The following is a 22,734-nucleotide window of genomic DNA, read 5'->3' on the forward strand; positions in this document are numbered from 1 at the left end:
GAGGTATGCCACCTCACTCTTCCCAAATTACCAGTGAAGGTTCTGAAGCAACAGAGGTTGACTGATTGAGTTCACACAGTTAATAAACTGGACAAAGAATTTAATACAGAAGTCTGACTCCAAAGTCTTTGTTGATAATCCTGTTGTATCACTTCTAGTGTAGTTATGTGACCATACCCAAAGGTTTGGCTACATGTATGTAGCAAAGTAACTTTTTGGAAAAGCTGACCTGGAAGTGGTGTGTTTCAAGACACAAAATTGAGACCCAATTTCAGGAAGGCTTCAGAGGATTTCTTTAAAAATCTACCATGATCGTGCCTTCCTACCTGTTGACATAAGCAAAGCACACAGATCAGCCTTCCGAGAGAATTGGTGAGTTTGCATTTTTTGTGACATTCTAAGGGAATCATAGAGGACCTTAAATTTTCTAATGTGTCAGAATTACCTACCTACCAGCTGGAGAAGTAGGAGTTCCTTAGAAACCATGCAGTAGGAATCAAGCAGACAAATCTATCTTCAGATTACCTGAGAAAAGAAAATTATACAAAGCATACCAGAATTTAAGTTAAAATGAATTACCCTTGGCAGCTGCTCCATGGAGTAATTAGTATTTTATGTTGTGAGGTATAGCCATGCATTTCCCTATATTTAACCCAAATTTCAAAAAACACACTTAGGGAACAAAGTAACTGTGTAACTTTATTTTAGAAAAGGGAAAAAAAAAGAAAAAAAGAAAACCTAAGCGAAGTGTTTTATCATAAACAGGTACTTGTTTTCAAGTGCATGGTGATGTGATGTTAAAGTAATCCATACCTGAAAATTTTACAATTTCCTGTTGTTAAGAACTTTCTCTCATTACCATTTCAGATAGATGAGCTACCTGTCTTTCCTTGATCTTATAACTTCATTTTTATTTCTCCATTTGCTTTAGTATAGTCAAAGTGAATAGTGTAAATACTTACTACATTCCCTCCAAATAAAAATACATTGTTATTAGGATAGTTATTAAAGTTCCTTGGCATATCCATGCATACAAAACCATGCTTAGAACATCCAGCAAATAACCCCAATATAGTTTCCAAGTCTAGGACAAACTGTAGACAAACCCATAGACATGAAGAGGTACATGAACCACACCCGTGTCTAGGAGGGACAGGGATGACTGCCTAGATCTCAGGGCTGATTTGAGATAATTTGTTGCGTCCACTTGTGCAGCCTAAATTAGTATATTGTGTTCTTTGCAACTGCATCAGAAGTTCACCTAACTACACATATGCAGTTATCTACCATGCTTTTAAACTTCCTGTGTTAACCCGAAACCATATGTTTTATTGTATATTAAATGGAATTTAGATAAAAACTTGGAAGGAAAATAATAAAAAAAAAATAACAGAAAATACCTGTGTTAGAACAACATGAAAGGTGTAAATAGGAATGAAATTAGTGCAGCAAAAAAAGGCATTCGACTGATATATGCATATTTTGCTGAATTTATATCCAGGAACACATGAATACAGATATGTACATGCATAGATAGGGAAGTAAACATGAAGATATTCATACACTAAATTTTTGCATCCACCAATTAGAATGTTCAAAAATGCCAGAAAGCATAATTGTGTGTGGAAACCACGATAATGATGTTTGCAATGTGCATTTGCAAATAGGAACGGGAATAGAGTCATATAGCACACACACACTATATGAGAAGATACATCAACAATTGTTAGGTTTCAGTTAATAGATAGCATAACACAAATGCATCCTAGAAATCTCTGAATTTATTTGTGAACTCCAATACCTAAAGAAAAAAACAGCTTTAAATGTGTACCCTGACACCTCCCCTCCCCCCACCAAATAAAGTAACAATGGAAGAGGAAATGACAGACTGCAGGATTAGCACCATAGAGACTAGAGACTAGAGCAAAGTTTTGTCCTATGCTTTCATTCAAAAAACCAGTCTATGTCTCCATTATGGGAAGAAAGAGGATAATTGTTTTCAGGGTTCATATTTCCCCACCTTCCTCTTTAATCATATCAAGGTGAAAAATGTATAAACACATCAAACACATAAACAAGCTCATTTTACAACCAGGAGGATACAATGAGAGAGGGTGTATTCTTTGTCAGGTACGATAAGAGTTCATCAACTTGACAATGATCTAATTTACTTTTTTCAACACACCTTGCTGGTCTCCAGTTCCATCGATTCAAGGAATGTTTATTCTTTACATCATACCTTTTTCAAATTTGCAAACATTAATCACTCCAGTATTCATTAAATCATGTACTTATTTGTTGTGTAACAAATAACCAGAAACACATCTAGTATACACATTCTATTTTATTTATGCCGCGTCTTCTTAAGAAGGATCTAGGTCCTCAGGCATTAAAAGAATCGATTCTAAAATGTGCTCTTTGTTACCCGTTCCTCTTACCCATATCATACTGTTCTTTTCTCCCATGTCCATGTCCCCTGAAGTCATTCTCAGTGGCTTTCATGAGCCAACTGGCAGCAGCGCATTTTATTCATGATGACAAAATGACCATTTCTTTGACCATTTCTTCTCGGTAGGCTTTCTGCCGAGTGGACACCAAGATTTATATACTTGACGCATTATTCCAAAGAAAGTCTTGAAGAGCAGCTTTGGGGATTTCCAGCCCTTGTGTCTTTAAGTTTGGGGATCAAGACTGAAGAAGTATAATGGGGTAAAACAGAAAATTGCAGAGGAAAAAGCACCAACTTATTATTTTGCCTGTGCCATCAATTTAATAGGAGCTTATCAGGGATAAGCATTCCACGCATCTTCTAAATTTGAGCCGGGACCATCTGCTGACTATCTAAGTCTTGACCTGCTTTCAAAGGGTGCTTTATCATAAAAAAGTAGTAAAGATAAGCCTGAGTCAGAAAAAGGACATGACCCATTATAGATGACTTTCTTCTTCTCACCCTTGGTAGATATTACTGGTGAATGTGTGCTCATTTGACAGTTGTCAAGTGCAACTTGATTAAGGGCAACTGCTTCTTCCAGGAGCCTCAAATAGAGCCTGATTTTCTAGGAATAAACATATGGCATTATAGGACTTTCCCAAGATTTTACTTTATCTGCATGACATGAAGGGAAATGGTGTTCTCAAAGGAATTAAGGAATTTAAGTGCTGGAGTACTACAAAGGGGAAAAGGGGGAACACATACACACCACAATTACTTTACTTCTGATGCAGATGCTATCATGGGATTAGAGAAGTAGTGCGCAGACATCCTGATGAATCATTTTGCTGTGGAAAGTATGGCTTTTCTGGGGGATGTAAGGGGGAGAAAAGAGAGGAAGAGAAAAGGAAGGGGAGAGAGGGAAGAAGAGAAATAGAGATCTTACCCCAAGTATAAGGCTGAGAAATACAATTTCTATTTCTATGAAAGAAAATAGAAACCTATTTGGAAGTTTTCCGTGGAAGAAACCTAGATTTTATTGTCATCTATACTTAAAAGACCCATATGTCCTAGGCTTCAGGGAATAGAAAGCAATGGAAATTTTCCCATATGATGCTTTTGTTTTTTTGAACAGCACTAACTCACAACAATCTGGTTATTTGAATTCAAGTATTCACTTTTAAATATTGTCGGCTAGTATCTGTATACACTACAAAACTAGTTTTTGACATTTTAGGCACCCATGCAAAATAGCATAAATTCATCAGTCTTCGTTTAATAGTATTTTCTCAGTGAAGACTTCACACAGCCAAGATAAATTCACACCCTGCTCCCCCTGCCTTGGGGTATGCTGTTAAGAGAACCCTATTTTGTCTTCTTTTGTTTTGTTTATAGAGCAGTTGTAGGGGCCAAGGGCTGGCTACCCCAAAATGTGCCACTTTGGCAAATTGATCATTTTAAATAAAAGTTACTTAAGAAACAGCAATGCAGAAAGAATACTGTGACCTTCCCCACACTTTGTCTCCAGAGAACAGGAAATAAATCTCCCATGTGGACGTTAACCTCCTTCCTTGTACCAGGACATAAAGCTATATCCTTACTACCAGAGACAGGAAATTCAGAACCGAAAAGACTGTATAATAAACATTACCATTGTGACTTTTTACTAATTTACTATCCCAGCCCAAATTCGGTTTAAAATGTCTTATTAACTGAAGCTCCCAATATTAAGTTTTGGTTTTTTTGTGTGGGGTGGGGGTGGGGGGGGTAGTTCTGTCAGCTCCACAGATTTGTTGCTTGTTTGTGCAAAAAGGATAAAACCTGCCTGCTCTGGTCATTTCTTTAGGTTTCAATTTCACGATTGGGTCTCTATGCGCATGTAAGAAAACTTTTTATTTTTCTGCTGTTAATCTGTGTCCTGTCAATTTAACTCTTAAACCAAATGAAAGCATTCGAAGGACAAAAGAAAAAAATTCTTCCTCTTCCCTAGAGTCATGCCTTTAGCTGTGCCTCCTTCATTCATGATGGCTCCCCTGCTACACTATAAATGCCCTGAAGGCGGGACTCTGCCTTTGTAGGAGAGGCAACATGATGACTGGGTTAAGCACGTGGATCCCAGAAAGTCATCTCTGGCCTGAATCCAACCCTTTCCTCTTACTATCTGCACTATCTCAGGCAATTACTATTTTTCTACCTCCATGTCCTCTGTGAAATAAGGATAACTATAATATCAGTCTCAAATAAACCTGAGAATATTTAACAACTTTTTAAAGAGCTCTACAAGCAGGGACTGGAACATTAAGTGCAATAGAAGTGCTCATAATTACTACTTCCTCTCACCACTGCTATTTGGAACAGAAAGTGGAATGGCAGACACACTTGAGAATCTCAAGGAACATTTTTTTGAACAACTGAATGACTGGCTGACCGAAGGGACATATGGGGAGAAGGGATAGTAGAGATTATTGTATTCAGTGATTTTTCAAATCACATTAGACATGGACTCCCTTTCTTCATTAAAAGCATTTGCAATGAGGTGGATGGAACCAGAGGGTATTATGCTAAGCGAATTAAGTCAATCAGAGAAAGACAATATCATATGCTTTCACTGATATGTGGAATTTAAGAAATAAGGCAGAGGATCATAGGGGAGGAGAGAGAAAATATGAAACAAGATGAAATCAGAGGGAGACAAACCATAAGAGATTCTTAATCTCAGGAAACAAACTGAGGGCTGCTGGACGGTGCGGGGATGGGAGCAATGGGGTGGCTGGGTGATGGACATTCGGGAGGGTATGTGCTGTGGTGAGTGCTGTAGATTGTGTAAGACTGATGAATCACAGACCTGTACCCCCTGAAACAAATACATTGATATCAATTTAAAAAAAAAAATTAAAAATGAACTTCATATACATATAAAATTGATAAAGATGGCAAATAAAAGTATACGTAGGGTGTGTAAGCCCAACAAATCAACTGTATGAAAGAACAGGTACTCTAGCTGAAGGTGAGGATTTGTGGAGCCCAGATCGCCACCCTCTAGCTGTGCAGTCACCTGCTCAGCAGCCGTGGGCGCTGAGTCCACTAAAGGACCAGGAGAGCAGCTGCAACTGCAGAATGGGGCAGGGCACACAGGAGAATTTCTGAAGTCCAACAGTTTAAGGCCTAAGAAGTTAGAAACTTAAATACTAAATGACATCAAGCGGACTGTGTAGATCCAGGTGAACATCTAAGGTTGATTCCCACTAAGGACACACACAAGCCGTGTGAATTGTGTATGTGACTTTGAGCAGCATTTCCAAATTCATCCAGAAATGCTACATCTCTTCTGCTTAAAGTCACAGCCACAGGCCCATGGCTCCATCTCTCAACAGCGGTGGGGGGGGGGGGGGGCAAGGGGAGGCAAGGAAAAATAGCTTAGAAACAAAACAAAACAAAAAACCAGAACGGAAATGTTTTTGTGTATGTTCTCTTCCTAAAAGACGAAGTCTTGGGGCGCCTGGGTGGCTCAGCAGGTTAAAGTTTCTGTCTTTGGCTCAGGTCATGATACCAGGGTTCTTGGATGGAGCCCTGCATCTGGCTTTCTGCTCAGTGGGGAGCCAGCTTCCTCCTCTCACTCTCTTTGCCTTTCTGCCTACATATGATCTCTGTCTGTCAAATAAATAAATAAATAAAATCTTAAAAAAAAAAAGACATCTCATGATTCCCTGCTACCACACTAGAACAGGCTCGCTTCTGCTTCCTTTTTCTTCCCTTGCTGCTTCAAGTTCTGAATGAATTCATTCAACAAGTATTTTAGCACTTCGAGGAGGTAGCTAGTTCTGCACACCTGAAACTCATTTGCAAACAAAAAATATAAAAATCTACAACATCCATTATAACAAAATGAAAAAAAAAAAAAAAACAAACCACACCCTAAATAAAATGAAAGATTTCTGAGAGATGGGCAGGAGAGGTTGAAGATGCTCCCAGGGTGACATTTCCCAAAAAGTTCTTACCTCTGGATACACAGAAGCAAGTACTATTTTTAATGTTAATATTTGCTTTTTCAACTAGTTGATGTAGGAAGATATACATGGTAGTCTTGGTAACAAATCTTTATTGAGGAAAAATAGGCCATCTTTCAGTAACTTTTATTCTTTACCATTGACCATTGATATATGTAACATAATCCAACAAATAGTTTGGGGGGATCCAAGACTGTACACATGACTAAGAAAACATCCCCTAAATAAACAAGTCTATGTTTTCATAACTCTCTAGGTCTGCCCAGCTCAACTAACTCTATGGTATCAGTAATCATTTCAGCCTCTGCGACCTTTAATGCTACTTACAGTACCTGAGCTATAAGAATAAGATTCCATTAGAGCAAAGTTCAACAGATACTGTTTTAATCCAGCTCTCTGCACTGTAATCTAAAACAGTAAATGTCTACTTCTCACCTCTCTTAGACTTGTAATCCTGTATATTTTATGAAACAGAATTGTGTCTGAAATAGCATTATAATGCTAAACATATGCTTAAGGAATGATTAAAAAAAAAAAGTTAGTCATCTAGTCTATTCAGTATTCAGAGATTTTAAGATCACACAGAAAACCACATCTAGATGAGTTACTGAATGAGTCACTTTTCTTCTGAGGCATGTTGGCATTGGATAGACAGTCAGCATTCAGGCCTTATACATTTTAGGCACTCATCCAACTTACATATAATGTAATGCATAGAAAAGGAAAAACAAAGTCCAAAATGAACTCCTAACTTAGAATGGCTATATAGCATAGATTAATATTTTAAAATAACTAGAGAAGTATGTTTTTGTTAGTTTCATTAGTACTTATATTAAAACAAGTTTATTCCATTGGAAAAAGTATATTTGTTTTTCAATAGGAGTCAATTTATATTCTGCAAATCTTTAGTAATCTTTTACTGCTTACCATTACAGGCATGTAATAGAATTACACTACCTGAATTTAACATGTCAGTTAATATTTCCTTCCACGTGAGGGTAGTTAGGCTATGAATGTTAACGCCTCAAAAACAACATCGATTTACCTAACTGTTAATTAAAAGAAATAATAAGAGACAGCATCTCTTTTATGGACAAAACCGCACATGTAAGTAAAGCATTTTAAACCTTTTGGATGCTATTTTAAAGCAATTAAAGAATTGAAAAAAATAAAATGCATTCATTAAAGTCACATAATACACTAAAAAAAAAAAAAAAGGAATTCTGTGCTTTGACTATTAAAAGGAACTTGCATAATATTTCTTAAAAGTATTTATAAAGCACTTCTGCTACGATACTTTTTTGTTTTGAAACAAATAATGCAACGCGTAAACCACAGTCAACTCTGAAGGATGCATAATGATATCTATTATACATTATACTCATGGAAAGCCCACTTGATCATGCCAGTAATTAAGAGAAACACATTGATTATTGTCACATATTAGAGATTTAGAGCTTGGGAAAAATAATTTACAAGTGAAACTGTTGAAATTTGATTAATATTAAGCTAAATTCTCATCTTTCAGCATCTTATAAAAATTTCAGAAAATATCAGTTCGATTCTCTTTTTATTAGTTTCAAAGTTGCCTCAAAACATGTGCTAAGGTGAAATGGTGATTAAGTTTCCATAGGGTCCATGGAGGGAAATTGGAGCATGGGATGGGTTCGGGGAAGTGAACCTAAATTAAAATAAATTAGCAGCTTTCCTTCTATAATCTGGAGCTGGTTAAGGTTTCTGGGTACAGTGGGGAAATTATGAGGAACAGAACTCAGAAAGTAGCAATACTCCATCTCATAGAATTAAAAGAGTATTAGAGCTAAGTCATCAGAGGAAAATTTGGACCTTGATTTTTTTTTCTTCTATCCTGGTCACTTTGTTTGAAACCTCTAAGGACCATCTATAAAATAAATTCTCTCTCTCTTTCTCTTTTTTTTTTGGGGGGGGGGTAGCTTGAAATCTTAAAAAAAAAAATACAGATAAATGACACTGAATTACTCCACAAGTATAACTGTCACGTGGTTATATCACAATAATACTTATAATATTTATGATAGTTTGACATTCCTCCAAACCACTAAATTTCTTGGACTACATCACTGAGATCAAAGGTGTGCCATTATACATCAGAATTTAAGGTCATCCATTAATTACAGATCTCCTCCCTCCCTCCTTCCATTTCTCCTTCCTTCCTCCTTCCTCTTTCCCTTCTTTCCTTCCTTCCTTCCTTCCTTCCCTCCCTTCTTCTCTCCCTTCCTTTCTTAAATTAACAATATCTTCTAAGATGCAGTGCTCCAAATACATTAACTTGGAGATCCATTCTATAAAACCAATTGTTATGTATGCTTTATGTGTTTGCCAAATGGATCTAGTCAGTAGAAGCAAATATATTCTGTGCACACAACCTAACTGAATCATTTAATGCATTGATTTGAGTCTTTAAGTTTGATGCTATCAATCCTATCTATCAGACTATTACTCATGTATCAATTCCTATTGATCGTGAGCTACATTTTAGATGATTCAGGAGTGCATTTATTTGATTAGTGGTATTCCTATGGAGAGACCCAACTTCAGCGATGATCACAGCTGTTGACTTGTTTTAGTAATACATTTGTTTTCAAAATATACAAATCTGGGTTCATTGGTTCTACATGGCTGTTTTACTTTCATCAACTCCCCATTTTAAAATGTGTATTATCTGCTTGCATATTTCTGTTTTGCAACCCTCTTGTCATCTCACATTCCACTACCCAATTTCGCACACACACACACACACAAAATCTTGCCAAGCATTTCAAAGAACTCAATTCCTAACTTGGAGTAATGTCCGGCAGACAACCTTAGGGATGTGTCTATAGAATGCCAAAAAAGATCTTGTTAATTGTGTCAGAAATTCAGTCATTCATCCAGATATTTTGTCTACATCATACTAAACATGTTTAATGAATTCTATTAGTTGACTAAAAATCTGACAGAATTGTCTTGACTTTATTTAGACATGGTTCAAAATAATAAGAAGAATGGCAATAAACACCCTGAAATAAACAATATATTCAGGTTGGCACAGATTCCAACCTTAAAGTGACTCCTATTGGCCAATGTGGAACAGAATCTTTATGATCTGGTTGCAATTTGGATTCTAAGAATGCCAAGGATCCACAAAATGTTTATCATCCTCCAGTTGAATTCAAAACTAGATCATAAAGAACTAGATACCCAATGAACCAGAAGGATTAAATGTTGTTCACTGCATTTGAGTTCAGAACTGACCAATTGATGCTGGGCAATTTACTGATGACAATGACTATTTATGACTGTGGATATCCATTTTAATTAGGTTATTGCTTAAGGATCATAATTGGCCTGGAATCTCTTGGAAAATTTGTAGACTACTTTATATAAAGTTACAGAAAATTGTGAAAAAGTTGCATGCTTTAAAAACTTAGTATTTCCATCAAGCCTGTGGTTTGAAAAGAGTATGAAGATAATCATAAGTGATGTTTTTAACACAGTTTCTTGATATTTACAGTATTTTTTCTTCTCTAGTTGCCCTCCCTTCAAAGCTGGTCAATTGTTTTTCCGGGGTTTTTTTCACCTCACATTCAGTACAAGGAGGCATTTGCAATTTCTGTCAAACAATACAGAAAAGACAATTAGAATAGTTAAAATGAATATATGTTTAAGGTAAAAATTAAAATTCTAACAAAAGTAATATAAATTTGTATATGTCAACAAATACAGAAAATGAATGCTAGACTGAAATAAAATAAATGTAAACTTGTTAATACTTTTATTTCATGGAAGTATATAAACTACTGTTTACAAATGGCAAGACAGTTCAAAAACTATTTTGTGAAGACTTTAGCTAAACCATTCAACTCTGATTAATCTAACCCAAACGTTAAGAAATTTTGTGTTAAGTGAAATGATCCCTAGGAATTGCTATGATGTAATATATTTGGTTAAATATAGAACAGTACAGAAGGGAGTTCAGAATTAAGCTCCTGAATTGTGTTTGCTGTTTGTTTTTGTTGGGGATATATAATTCTTGCTATGTCCTCTGTTTCCCCAAATCCCTCCTTTTATCTTTTTTTGTTCCATAAAGAATAGACGCATGCTTTTTGTTGTTTATTTTTGTTTCATGTGCGTGTGTGTGTGTGTGTGCTGGGGGCTGTACCTCCCTCACCCTGTTCTTCTGAGGACCTCAGATGATCAAACCAAAAGCTCAGTGGCTGGCACAGTGCTCATAGAAAGTCCAGAGGCCCTAGGTGAAGGAAGCATGTCCTATCACTTAACAGAACATTCCTGCTTCAGCTAGAGAAAATCACTGGACCCAAAGGATTTGAGTTCTTCCTGACAAAATCAAAACAAACAAATAAAATACCTTTGGGGCAGTCACTGGCTCTGCAGTAGCATTGATTAGGGGAACGACTTTGTGCTTCGTTGAGCAGGTCCTGCCCTCTTGTAAAAGCTGCAAATGAAAATAGATCAATGTAGTTAAATTAAATGAAGGAGGGGATAGAAAAATTCCCTTGAATTCTTCCGACTGAGAAACTTCCTTTACTTTGATGCAAGCTGAAAGGGCAAGCTAGAGACAAAATAAACTCATCACGTCCTGAGTGGGAACCCAAGGAAAGAACGAGCACTCACAGGTGGTTTGGGGATCTTCGTGATGCTTATGAAAATCAGCTACTACAACAAAATTCCGTTCCAGTGGAAAGCTCTTTCATTGCAAAAGCAGTTCAATTGAAGTAAAGAATTATAGAACTGTTGTATCTGTGACACATCTGGACTCAAAGACTTAGGTGGCCCGTACACCTGCAGGAACATGAGTACCGCAAGCCCCGAAGCAATTTTAACAGTCTAGTCAACAACTGTCTAGCAAAAACTCCTGGGTACCTTAAAAAAGATCTTATTTTGAAAAATAAAATCTTATATTTTACTAATGAGGAATTCTCATCTTCTTTATTAGCCTCAACAGTTTTGAAGAAGAACTGCTGGCCGCGTATTTCAATTGGGGTTCGTTTCCATTTTAACCAAGGGTAAAATATTTTCTTTCCCTTCCTTCCCTTTCTGCCGTGCTCTCTGCTTCTCTCCTTCCCTCCCTTTTTTCCTTCCTTCCCTGTCTTCTTCTCTTCTCTTCCCCCTTTCCATACTGTCTTTCATTCTTCCTCCCTCCCTTTTTTCTCTTCCTCTTTATTATTATTATTTTTTTTAAGATTTATTTATTTGCGAGTGAGAGAGCGAGAGTGGGGTGAGGAGCAGGGGGAGAAGCAAGCTCTGTGCTGAGCAGGGAGCCCCACGCGGGGCTTGATTCCAGGACTCCGGAATCATGACCTGAGTCCAAGGCAGATGCCTAACTGACTGAGCTAAACAGGCATCTCTTCTTAATCTTTATTTTAAACATATTTTCAAAGTAACTACAAACACTGTTAATTGTAAGACTATGCTTCTTTTTGGGGGGTGGCGGTGATTTCTTCTAATCCTTTCCATGTGTACAGCAGAGCCCAGGAGTTGAAGAGTCCATAGCCACTGGGTAGCTCTGAACTTGAACAAGTCCGTTTGTTTCCTTGGGATCTGACAGTAAGGAGGAGACCAAAATGGCCTTCAAAACCCAACATCTTATAAATTCCACAAGTAGATGACAACTAGAGAGGTTCTACAGGAGACTTAATCTAGTCCAATTCAGATTTTAGAGCAAAGTTCTTTTCATATGCTTCCTATTCTGGCACTGTATTGCTCTTAGTGGAATACACACTACATTCCTTTACCATTCCATACCTATACGTATGCCAGCCACCTCACCTTCCTCAAAGTCTCTCTCCACTGTGACATCCTGACAACCAGCTATTCATGCCTTCCCTAGAATGTCATTTCCACCAGTAGATGCACTCAGTCATACTTTCCTGCTCTAAAGGTACAATGCATATAAAAACTGGATCACTTAACAATGTTTTTATATGTATAAGCATGTCTAGCTGCTTAATATATTGTAAGATCCTTGAAGATAGAGGTGACATTTATCAGCTGTACCTTCCAGCTTGAGGCCAACAGATAACAAGGAGCCAATATGAAATCTCTGAATAAATAATAATGAAAATATGATTGGCTATGAAATTCATTGCTTATGAAAATATTTTAATCCTTCAGAATTTCAATAAACACCTGATTTTTTATATGATCAGATTTGTTTGTTTGAGACTCCAAAATGGTTACAAAGAGTCCCTTTTTCTATAGAAGCCTACAGTATAGTAGCAAAGTAAGATAACAACTATAATAATAGAAATCAGTAGTCAAAACCTTATCCCAAAGAATTGTAGGCAGAGGCACAGAGAAACCTTGTACACTAATTAACATGCTTGTTTTTATGTTCTGTAGGTTTGAATTACATCTGGACTCTAAAATTTCTTTAGAATGTTATAGTTATTCTACTTTTGTTGTGATAATACAACTGGCTTGCATTTAGCCTTTGAGAAATTAGCAAATAATTATATGCAATCAAGCTCAAAAAACATGACCAATGCAGAAAGTATCTTGAAAAGTATAAGCCTTCCCAAAATATATTTTGGAATAATGACATTTGTAGGTCTTACATGTTTGGGGGAAAAGTTTATCTAAACATTAAACAGTTGTATTTAAAGTAGTTCTTCTCAAGGCCTTTACCATGCAATTTCCTAAAGTTCTGGTCTTCAATGACTTGTCCACATAATTACATAAGGTGATTGTTAAAACATAACACTCCTGGGTGGTAGTTCAGTCCAGTGACTATGGGGTTTGCATTTTTAATCAACACTTCAATAATTCAAATGCACAGTCAAATTTGAAATTCACTTCTTCATAATGCACAAATACATTACAAATCTCTTAGAAGGACATAGAGCAATTTCCTAAATCTATTTAACCTCAAAACACTGTCTTGTGTGGTACTTCACTTGAGGTCATTCTCATGAGGAAGAGACTATAGGATTTGCAGTGGAGTTTTTTCTTTCATTAATGCAAGCATAGCTGACTATTTCAGACAAGGCTTTGATCATCTGAACAATGAAAACTTATTAAACTTCAACATTAAAGAAAATGTTATATGGCTGAAAGATAATGTGAACTTTTTTTGATACTTTGATCTTCTAATAAACACTACCTTTAAATTTATTTATTTATTTTTTCTGTGCCTCACAGGCACTGTAGAAATTTCATAGACATGAATTTCATAAAATTCTTAGTGTTTCTCAGAGAGGCAACAGACGTAAGAGCAACATAATTATAACTTGCAGGTATCATGCCTTAATAAGCATCTTATTCAACCCTGTAGCCACTGATACACTTTCATTGGTGAGAACATAAAGGGGGTGTTTCTTCATGGAACCCTCTCCCATTGGTTGCCAACATTACCCAGACTGCCAAAAATTCCAGACAACTGTACTTAAGGAAGACAAAAAAAAAAAAAAAAGACACATGGTTACAAAGCTTTGGGAATAAAATAGACTTTGGTTTGAGATTTAGCTCTAATGTCTATTCATTGGTGATCTTGATAAAATAATTCAATAAGTTACTTATCTCTGGGCCTCAGTTCTTCAGCTGTAAAATGGAGCTACTTCACAGAATTATTATGAGAAAACATACAAAAATATTCAGTATAAATTCTAACAGTAAACATTTCTCCCTCTTCCATTTTCTTTCATATTAGTATTAGCGTTGTTAATGAGTACACACCAACGATTACGATGAGTGACACTGACATTACACATGAGGCATGGGGCAGAATCAGCAGTCATGTAATTCCCACACACAGAAGTGAAAGAGGCAAGAAGGGGGAGAGAGAAGAAAATGGAGACATGAGTGCTGATTTGGAGGGAGGCAAAATCACTTAGGGCTAATGCTTCTCTTCTGACACTATAGATAAAAATAATAATAAAATTAACACAATGGTTTTTTTGGGGGGAGGGGAGGAAAAAAGATGAGAGAGGCCCCTGAGTGGCTCTGTCAGTTAAGTGTCTGACTCTTGGTTTCAACTCAGGGCATGATCTCATGGGCGGTAAGTCAGAGCCCTGCTTTTGGACTCCCCACTCTGGGGTGGGGCAGGGGGAATCTGCTTGAAAGATTCTCTCCCTCTGCTCCTCCCACCACGTGCATGTAGGCGTGACCACACACTCTCTCTCTGCTAAATAAGTACGTCTTTTTAAAGAAAGGATGAGAAAAATAGAAGTTTCAAGGTATGGAAAATGATATTGATATATTTAAAGCTTCATCCAATGAAACACAGGCTTGAGATTGCTACTGGCCAACTCCTTAATTTTGCTCTTGTGACTCCATGAGCAGGACCTAGTTAACACTTGCTAGACTCCTGACCCATGGAAAGTGAAAGATAATTAGTGTCTCTTACAGCCTTTCACTCCATGATGATTGGTAACTGGAAACTAATACAGATATTATGGCAAAAGACCTTTATGTGATATCACGTGAGCATGACGTAACTTACTGTATTGCTTTACCTTTGTTTTGAAAATTGAACTATAGTTAATGTATTGGTTCCATACTTTGTGAAGATAGGTGGTAGTTAAATTGTAAATAAAAACTCTTTGGGGGGTTATAATTTAAAAATAAATGTGGGGCGCCAGGGTGGCTCAGTTGGTTAAGCCTCTGCCTTTGGCTCAGGTCATGATCTCAGGGTCCTGGGATCGAGTTCCACACTGGGCTCTCTCTGCTCAGTGGGGAGCCTGCTTCCTCCTCTCTCTCTGCCTGCCTCTCTGCCTACTTGTGATCTCTCTCTGTCAAATAAATAAATAAATTCTTTAAAAAAATAAAAATAAATGTGTGAACTTAATATACAGATGTTTTTTTTAAAAAATGTAATAATAACAGATAATCTCTTTCCCAATTATTTTTTTTTAAAGGTTTTATATATTTATTTATTGGACAGATCAGAAGCAGGCAGAGAGGCAGGCAGAGAGGGAGAGTAGGGGAAGCAAACTCCCTGCTGAGCAGAGAACCTGATGCGGGGCTTGATCCCAGGACCCTGGGATCATGACCTGAGCTGAAGGCAGAGGCTTTAACTGACTGAGCCACCCAGGCGCCCCATCTTTCCCAATTCTTTCTCCCAGTGTCTTTGTGGCTATTAATATTGCTGGCTCTTTCACGGTCTTAAAATTCTCTGTTTAATACCCGCCCTCCTTTCACATTTTATTATCTAATCTCTTTGTCCCCCTTCATCTCAACCTCTCATGTTTACACATGAGGAGATCAACAGCTCTATAATGCTCTCAAGGCCATAAAGGTATTGTTGCCAATTAAACCCATGTCCACCTCGCTGTGAATGAGGGATTTTTTAAAGATTCTATACTACTTTTTTCTCACATTATTATTTACCTTTATAAATCTTAATTCATAACATTAATTTATAACATCTTAATTGCCATGTTACATTTTATAGTTTTACTAAAGACATGATTTTTAACACAAAATATTCCTGGGGTGGGAGAACACATCCAAACTAACAGTGTTGAGGCCAGGAGATAGTCACTACTGAGAGATAACTAGAATAGGGATGGTTCACAGAAGAACTTGTAGGCCAAGCAGTGATATGTATATTCAATTTTGCAATTATGGAGACAGGTATACTGTAAATATCCTGCAATGATATGCCTACTTATCAAAGGAAGTTTATAAGCCAATGCTTTCTCTATGTTGGAATCTAAAGAGATTAGTAAATCTTTAAAAAAAAGAAAAAAGATGAAAGAAAAGAAAAGGTACGTCTGCCTGGCTCAGTTCATTAAGATCCACCTTTGGCTCAGGTCATGATTTCCAGAGTCCTGGGATAGAGTCCCCACATCAGGCTCCTTGCTCAGAAGGGAGCCTGATATTCCCTCTGCCTGCCGCTCCCCCTGCTTGTGTACATGTACTCTCACTGATAAGTATTTTAAGTAAATAAGTAAATAAGTAAATAAATCTTAAAAAAAAAAGAGAGAGATTCATTAATAGGGCTCTAAAGTGTATAGTCCATACAGCACTGCTTAAAAAACACCATCCCTCACTCAGGTCATGATCTCATGGGTAATGAGACTGAGCCCCACATCGGCGTTGGGCTCTGCACTCAGTGGGGAGTTTGCTTGAATATTCTCTCCCTCTGCCCCACCCCCCATCATGCATGCATGCATTCTCTCTCAAATAAATAAATAAATCTTTAAAAAACAAACAGCCAAACCAAACCAAACCAAAACCCTCCATCCCTCACCAGAACCTTCTTCCCCCAGCGACAGTTTTGTATCTACCATTTTTATGAGCACTTGTCTGTCATTCACACTGTACCGGAGACCACTAGGACCCATCAGGCCTCTCCCTTTTCCCTCAAGTCACAAGAGTGACAGGAAATTGAAACTTGGTTAAATTTTTCAGAAATTAGATTTAAATACTCAAAGATCTGGCGTTGGAGTTTCAGAACTTATTTCATGAGTCCATTACTAAACTGAATCACGCAATGGAAAGAACAGTAACAAAGAATGTCCATATTCAAATGGTTTGCATTCTGTGTGTGTCTGAAACTTCTACACTACCTGCCATCAAAATATGTTTAACTTCTCATCACAGCTCAACTCAAGAGATAGTAAATCTTGACACTTTTCCCCTCATAAGCATTGATCAGAATCTAAGAAAAGTAACAAGAACAACAACATGTAATATAGCTTAATTGTTACATATACATTCAGGAGAGCTCATTGTTTGGGGGTTCTGTTATCTTGGCTTGCAGAATTGAAACTTGCAGATGAGCGCAGCTGACAGTCTTTCCATGGGTAAGTCGGTAAACCATTTTTTATTAAAGTAATTCAGTATGTTAGACTCTAATCTCCTCTATCTTTCAGAAATCATGGGGTTTATCCTTTTATTTCCTTCCTAGATTATTGAACTAAACTATCCAATTCTCTCTAACCTTATTTTCTCCAATCCATCTGCCACTCAACCTCCAGAAAAGTCTTCCTAACATATTTCATCATGCCAACTCTCTGCATAAAAAAATCAATCAAATCAAAACGAATTAGAAAAATACCACCTATACACAAATTTGTGATTTCCCATTGCCTATAAAGTACAGAAGACTGGGGAGATGGATGGGATGAGGAATTTGGAGACTGTTTTCTTAAACAAGGGAGATGTGATATAGGAGTGTGGCCTTCAGACTCACCTTGATGAACTACAGCCAAGCCTCAGAAGACAAATGACTGGGCATTAAGAGAATGAGTCTCTGCTGTCACTTACTCAGGCTCATAGATTTTCTTTTTATTACTGTTGTTAAATACACACCCATATACAGTACTTTTTTTCCCCACTGACTTTATTTTTTTGCCTCGTTCCCCAATACTTCCTAGAATAATTACTGACTTTCATTCTTTTAATTCTTTCTGGTACAACCTGGAGTAGAACTTCCAATCTTGTAAAGAAGTGAAAAGTACTATTTTACACAAGAGATTTTATGACTCAACAGAATAAGGTAATGGTTAAACCTGTGGGCTAAGAAGTCTGTCTTATTCAAATCCTTAAATCTAAGGCTTATTAGCTTCGTGGTCTGCAATAAATGATTCATTTTTTCCCTCAATCTAAAGATCCCTATTTGTAAAATGTAGAACAATATTATTTTATAAATGTGTGTAAAAATTATGTAAGAGAATGACTTGAAGCACTTAACTCAGGGCCTCTTACTATTAAGGTCTCAATATCCTGTAGTAGCAATGATGATAATGAAGGTAACAGTAAATTTGTAAATCACCTGGAACAAAGTACCTGATACATATAAGATACTCTATAAACATAGCATATCATATAGTCAATTCATCGTGCTGGAGCCAACAATACATGCATAATTTTTGTTTGTTTCCTTGTTTGACAGAAAAAAAATAGCTTACTATTATAATGATGACTTATAATTTTTTGGTGTAATTAGGTCATGTCATTTTTTTTCAATGGCATGAGAATGGCACTGTATTAATGCAAATGCATCTGAAAAAGTTCCTGTAGAACTACTTTTCCTTCCAAACTGTGTGAGCCACATATATGATTATGTACACAATTATTTGATGAAAAAGTAGTGTCAGGGAGTCTGACACAGGGCTCGATCTCATGATCCTGAGATCACAACCTGAGCTGAAATCATGCTGGAGACCCAACTGACTGAGCTACCCAGACATCCCAAGGACCTTCATTTTAATGTGGAAATACCAGGTTTTGGAGCCATGTGTAAGTAAATTTGAGTCCCAATTCCACCTCCCATGTCTGTGACAATAGGATAAGTTAATAAACATTGAATTTCCTAGACTTTAGTATTTTATAAAAGAATAAAGTTAAACACTAATAATAAACATCAGGACTGTCAGCTTCAAATTTTGACACTGGAATAAATAAAGCAACCAAACAAACACACTCCTATATTTCAACAGTGTTTGAGAAAAGAAAGAGCATTTTAATACCAAAATATATATAAAGGATCCAGAGTCAAAGGGAATTATTCTTGAGAGGCAGAGGGAGACACAGAGAGAGAGAAACAGAGAGAGATTGATTGATTGGCTCATGGAAAATACATTAATATTTTGTTATTTGACTCTTTATTCATTTTCTACATCTTTGAACTTCATCCCAGGCTGGCATTTGCCAATAGAATGAAGTCTGGAAAATACCAACTTAACCTTGCTTTTTCCTCATTTGTGAATGTGGATAATAATGCTGGTATTCAAAAGTGATATCAGTGTGAAATGAGATAAAACAGGGAACTTGGCTTGATGCATGGAGTGAAGAGTTAGGCCATCCCAGGTTAGAATTCCTATAGCCTTTACAAGCTGTTTGGAATTGGAAAAGTTACTTTATCTTCCCGATAAAGTAAGATATCTTATCTATAAGGTAATCAAAATAGGATCTATTTGAGAGAGTTGCTGGAAGAGATTAAATTAAATTTATTAGATTAAATTAAAATATATAATTGTTCTTAATGGAGTATCTTGCACATTATAGGTGCTCAGTTAAGTTTGGTTTCTATCCTTTCTTTTCCTTCCTCAGCTTCTGCTTCCTTCAATCAAAATGTCTCTCTTTTGTCAGTAAATATTTGGATCCTATGCGAATGGAAACACTGATACTCAGTCACTTCAATTTCACAACCATGGTATGAACACACTGACCCTGGTCATTAGAGAATTTTGACGCTGCCAAAGACTTTGCTGTCGCCACTCCTCCCCCCAAGTCTGTGGCTCTTTCTGTCTCGTCTTGTCTCATTCTTTTCTGTTTATGATCTAACAGGGCAAGAAAAAGAAAGTCTTATTAACCTACTGTTCATTAATCCTAAACAGCTTTAAACTTGGATGCCTTTATTCTTTTTGTTTTGTTTTTCCCCTCCTCAATGCAAAATCATCAGATCACTCTAACTAATTTAACCTGGGCACTGAGTTGTCTTAAAAGATTTTCATTATGGGGCGCCTGGGTGGCTCAGTCAGTTAAGCATCTGCCTTTGGCTCAGGTCTTGATTCCAGTGTCCTGGGATGGAGCTGTACGTTGAAGGCCCACAAGGAGCCTGTTCCTCCTCCCTCTGAGCCTCCCCGCAACTCATGCTCATTCTCTCTCTCAAATAAATAAATAAAATCTTTTTCAAAAATGATCTTCATTATGATACAGGCACGTCTTTGGCTTCAATGCAAATATCCCATTTAGAAATTATGAAAATAAAGTCATATTTAGAATGACCTTTTTAAAAGGGCACTTTTAAGAGTCTAGCTAAATTTCTATAATATTGCTGCTTCAGCATCCATTTTGTGTGGCTTAGAGGTCTGTGGGGACCTGGAAGTGACTCCAGCCTTTCTTAAGAGGGCAGGTCCCAGATAACAGCCAGCACGGTCATAAGAAACTGTGAATTCCTGATATGACTTCTGCAAAGACCAGGGATAAAAGGCCTTTCCTGTCTGCTACCCTCCCCCTCCCACCCCCAACTTCGCATTTTCTGTTCCTTAGATAAGTCTCTCCCTCTTTCCCCTTCTTTAGATCTTAACAAGACTCTGGTTCTGTTTAGCTTAAACTGACCTGTCAGGCCTAGCCAAGGACTCCCAAAGCACTCTACCCACCGACCCTAAAAAAACTACATGTGCCTCAGGTCCTGCGGCTCCTTTCTGCCTGCCCTCTGCCTTGACCTCCCCATGTGCCCAGTGACTTATGCATTGTACTTCCTCCAAAACTTGTGACTAATGAGGTCCTTTATTTCACTTTCCCTTGCCTTGTGATCCTTCTTGAACCAAGGCTCATTATTTAGCACCCCAGGGTTTGCTCTTAACAAATGTTCATTTAACAAAAATCACAAAATGGCTTATTCTGCATTTTGTTTATTTTAAATTACACTCTATTCCTTCTCTCGGAAATAATGAATAGTATTTTAAGAATTAAAGCTAATGGAATGAATTATCAGAAATTCATTTAAAGTCCTTGAGCTTACATCTCTGATCACTATAACTTTGGTATTAGTATTAAACATTTGGTCCTACTTCACAGGAGAGATTAGTTATAACAACTCTTATGATCTTTCCCTAAAACACTAAAAGAACTCAAACTAATTAATGCAAGATATAACTGGGAAATCTGAAATTCTACCAATAAAAAATACCTCTGGCAGGTACAGAGTCCAGTTGATTCTGCATATTTAAATAAAATATGTGACAAGGTAGATGCTAAAAAGAAGGAATTTTTCAAATATTAAGGAGAAAAAAATGGAATTAAGTGCCAAGTTACTTAAAAACACAAATATATTTTGGCTAAGTTTTTCTGTGATGCCACCTTTCTGCACTAATAATAATAAATTTGTCTACACTAATAATGGTAAATTTGTCATATTTATTCCAGAAGGATTATTTAGTACTTTATTTATTTACTTATTTTTCAGACCTATTTTTATTCATTTGACAGAGAGCAACACAGCAAGAGAAGGAACACAAGCAGGGGAAGTGGGAGAGGGAGAAGCAGACTTCCACCTAGCAGGGAGCCTGATGGGGGGCTTGACCCCAGGACCTTGGGATCATGACCTGAGGCAAAGGAGCCACTTAATTGACTGACCCATCCAGTCGCCCCACTATTTATGAAATAGCTAAGCTTTTGAAAACCACAGCCTTGTCTAATTTCATAATTTTGGATGTTTTAGAGAAATATTAATATATACCTACTAAATGAGCATTTTGCTTGGTCCTGAAGAAAATACCAATTTATAGTTTCTGTCCTGAAATTATTTATTATCGAATGCAAAATATGAACTCTGTGCAAATATTCAACATGCAAACTGGACTGCAATACAGGATGAAATACATGTATAAACCAAGCACTACGGGAACCAAGAAGAGAAAGCCATTTGGTGTTTTCAGGGAAGACAGGGGGAATCAAAGAATTATTACTTTTTAAAGATTTTACCCATTTATTTGAGATACAGGGAGAGCAATTGAGAAAGAAAGAGTGAGAAAGTGAGTGAGAGCGAGCGAGGGAGAGAACACATGCACAAGCAGGGTTTGGGAGGCGTAACGGGAGAGAAGAAGCAGATTCCTGCTGAGCAGAGAGTCTGACATGGGGCCCAATCCCAGGACCCCGACATCATGACCTGAGCTAAGGCAGGTGTTTAACTGAATGAGCCACCCAGGTACCCAGGAGTCATTACTAAGTTAACCATTGTTATTATGCTTTCTATGCAATTTCTGATAAGAACTGACACTTCAGTTCACATTCTTGCAACTTTAAATCGAAGCTATAGTAGGGTAACATGGAGATTTATACCTAACGAGCAAAACAGAAATCTGTTATGAAGACCTTATGAAACTATGTACCATTCTACTTTATCTGGAGGCATGACTGTCCCTTCTGGAAGGAACCACCCTAGCACAGTAACAAATCCTTGTATGAAGCCAACCTCTTCAGATGTCTGATGAAATGTAACCCAGAATGATAATGTTTGTTGTGTAGTCTCTAAGCCGAATTATAGCAGGCCATGTCTTGCTTAGAAAATTTTGTTAGTGCAGCATCTTCCAACCACTCATCAGGTCCATCAAATACTACACAATGAATACTGGATATAACAGCAAACTAGGATTTGTTAAATATCTACCAAAATTGTTTTAGCATTAAAAAAAAAGCTGGCATCATTTTCTACTCACAGCTCTAAGATTTATTTTCTGCACATTTCCCCCTCTCATTTCCCTAGTTAATACTTGCTGTTAAAGAAACTCCCTTTGGTGAGGGACTTGCAAGCAGGTGTGATAGGAAGAAAGAGAGCTTGTTCTCTCGATGCTAAACAAACTA

At 37.1% G+C, this 22,734-nt stretch overlaps 1 protein-coding gene across 1 annotated transcript in view; it reads right to left on the minus strand.

The window, feature by feature from the left end:
- Positions 1-6,510: 6,510 nt before the first annotated feature.
- The window catches only part of LUZP2 (leucine zipper protein 2), a 500,071-nt gene continuing 483,847 nt past the window's right edge, over positions 6,511-22,734 (minus strand). The window contains exons 11-12 of the mRNA XM_045066118.1: positions 10,826-10,912; positions 6,511-10,069 (exon numbers count right to left, since the gene is read on the minus strand). Coding sequence (XP_044922053.1) covers positions 9,965-10,069; positions 10,826-10,912 — 192 coding nt within the window. The 3' untranslated portion in view covers positions 6,511-9,964. The remainder of the gene's footprint in view (positions 10,070-10,825; positions 10,913-22,734) is intronic.

This window comes from Mustela putorius, unplaced genomic scaffold (assembly GCF_011764305.1).
Source record: "Mustela putorius furo isolate JIRA1106 unplaced genomic scaffold, ASM1176430v1.1 tig00003859_pilon_pilon_pilon, whole genome shotgun sequence".
Classification (NCBI taxonomy): Eukaryota; Metazoa; Chordata; class Mammalia; order Carnivora; family Mustelidae; genus Mustela; species Mustela putorius.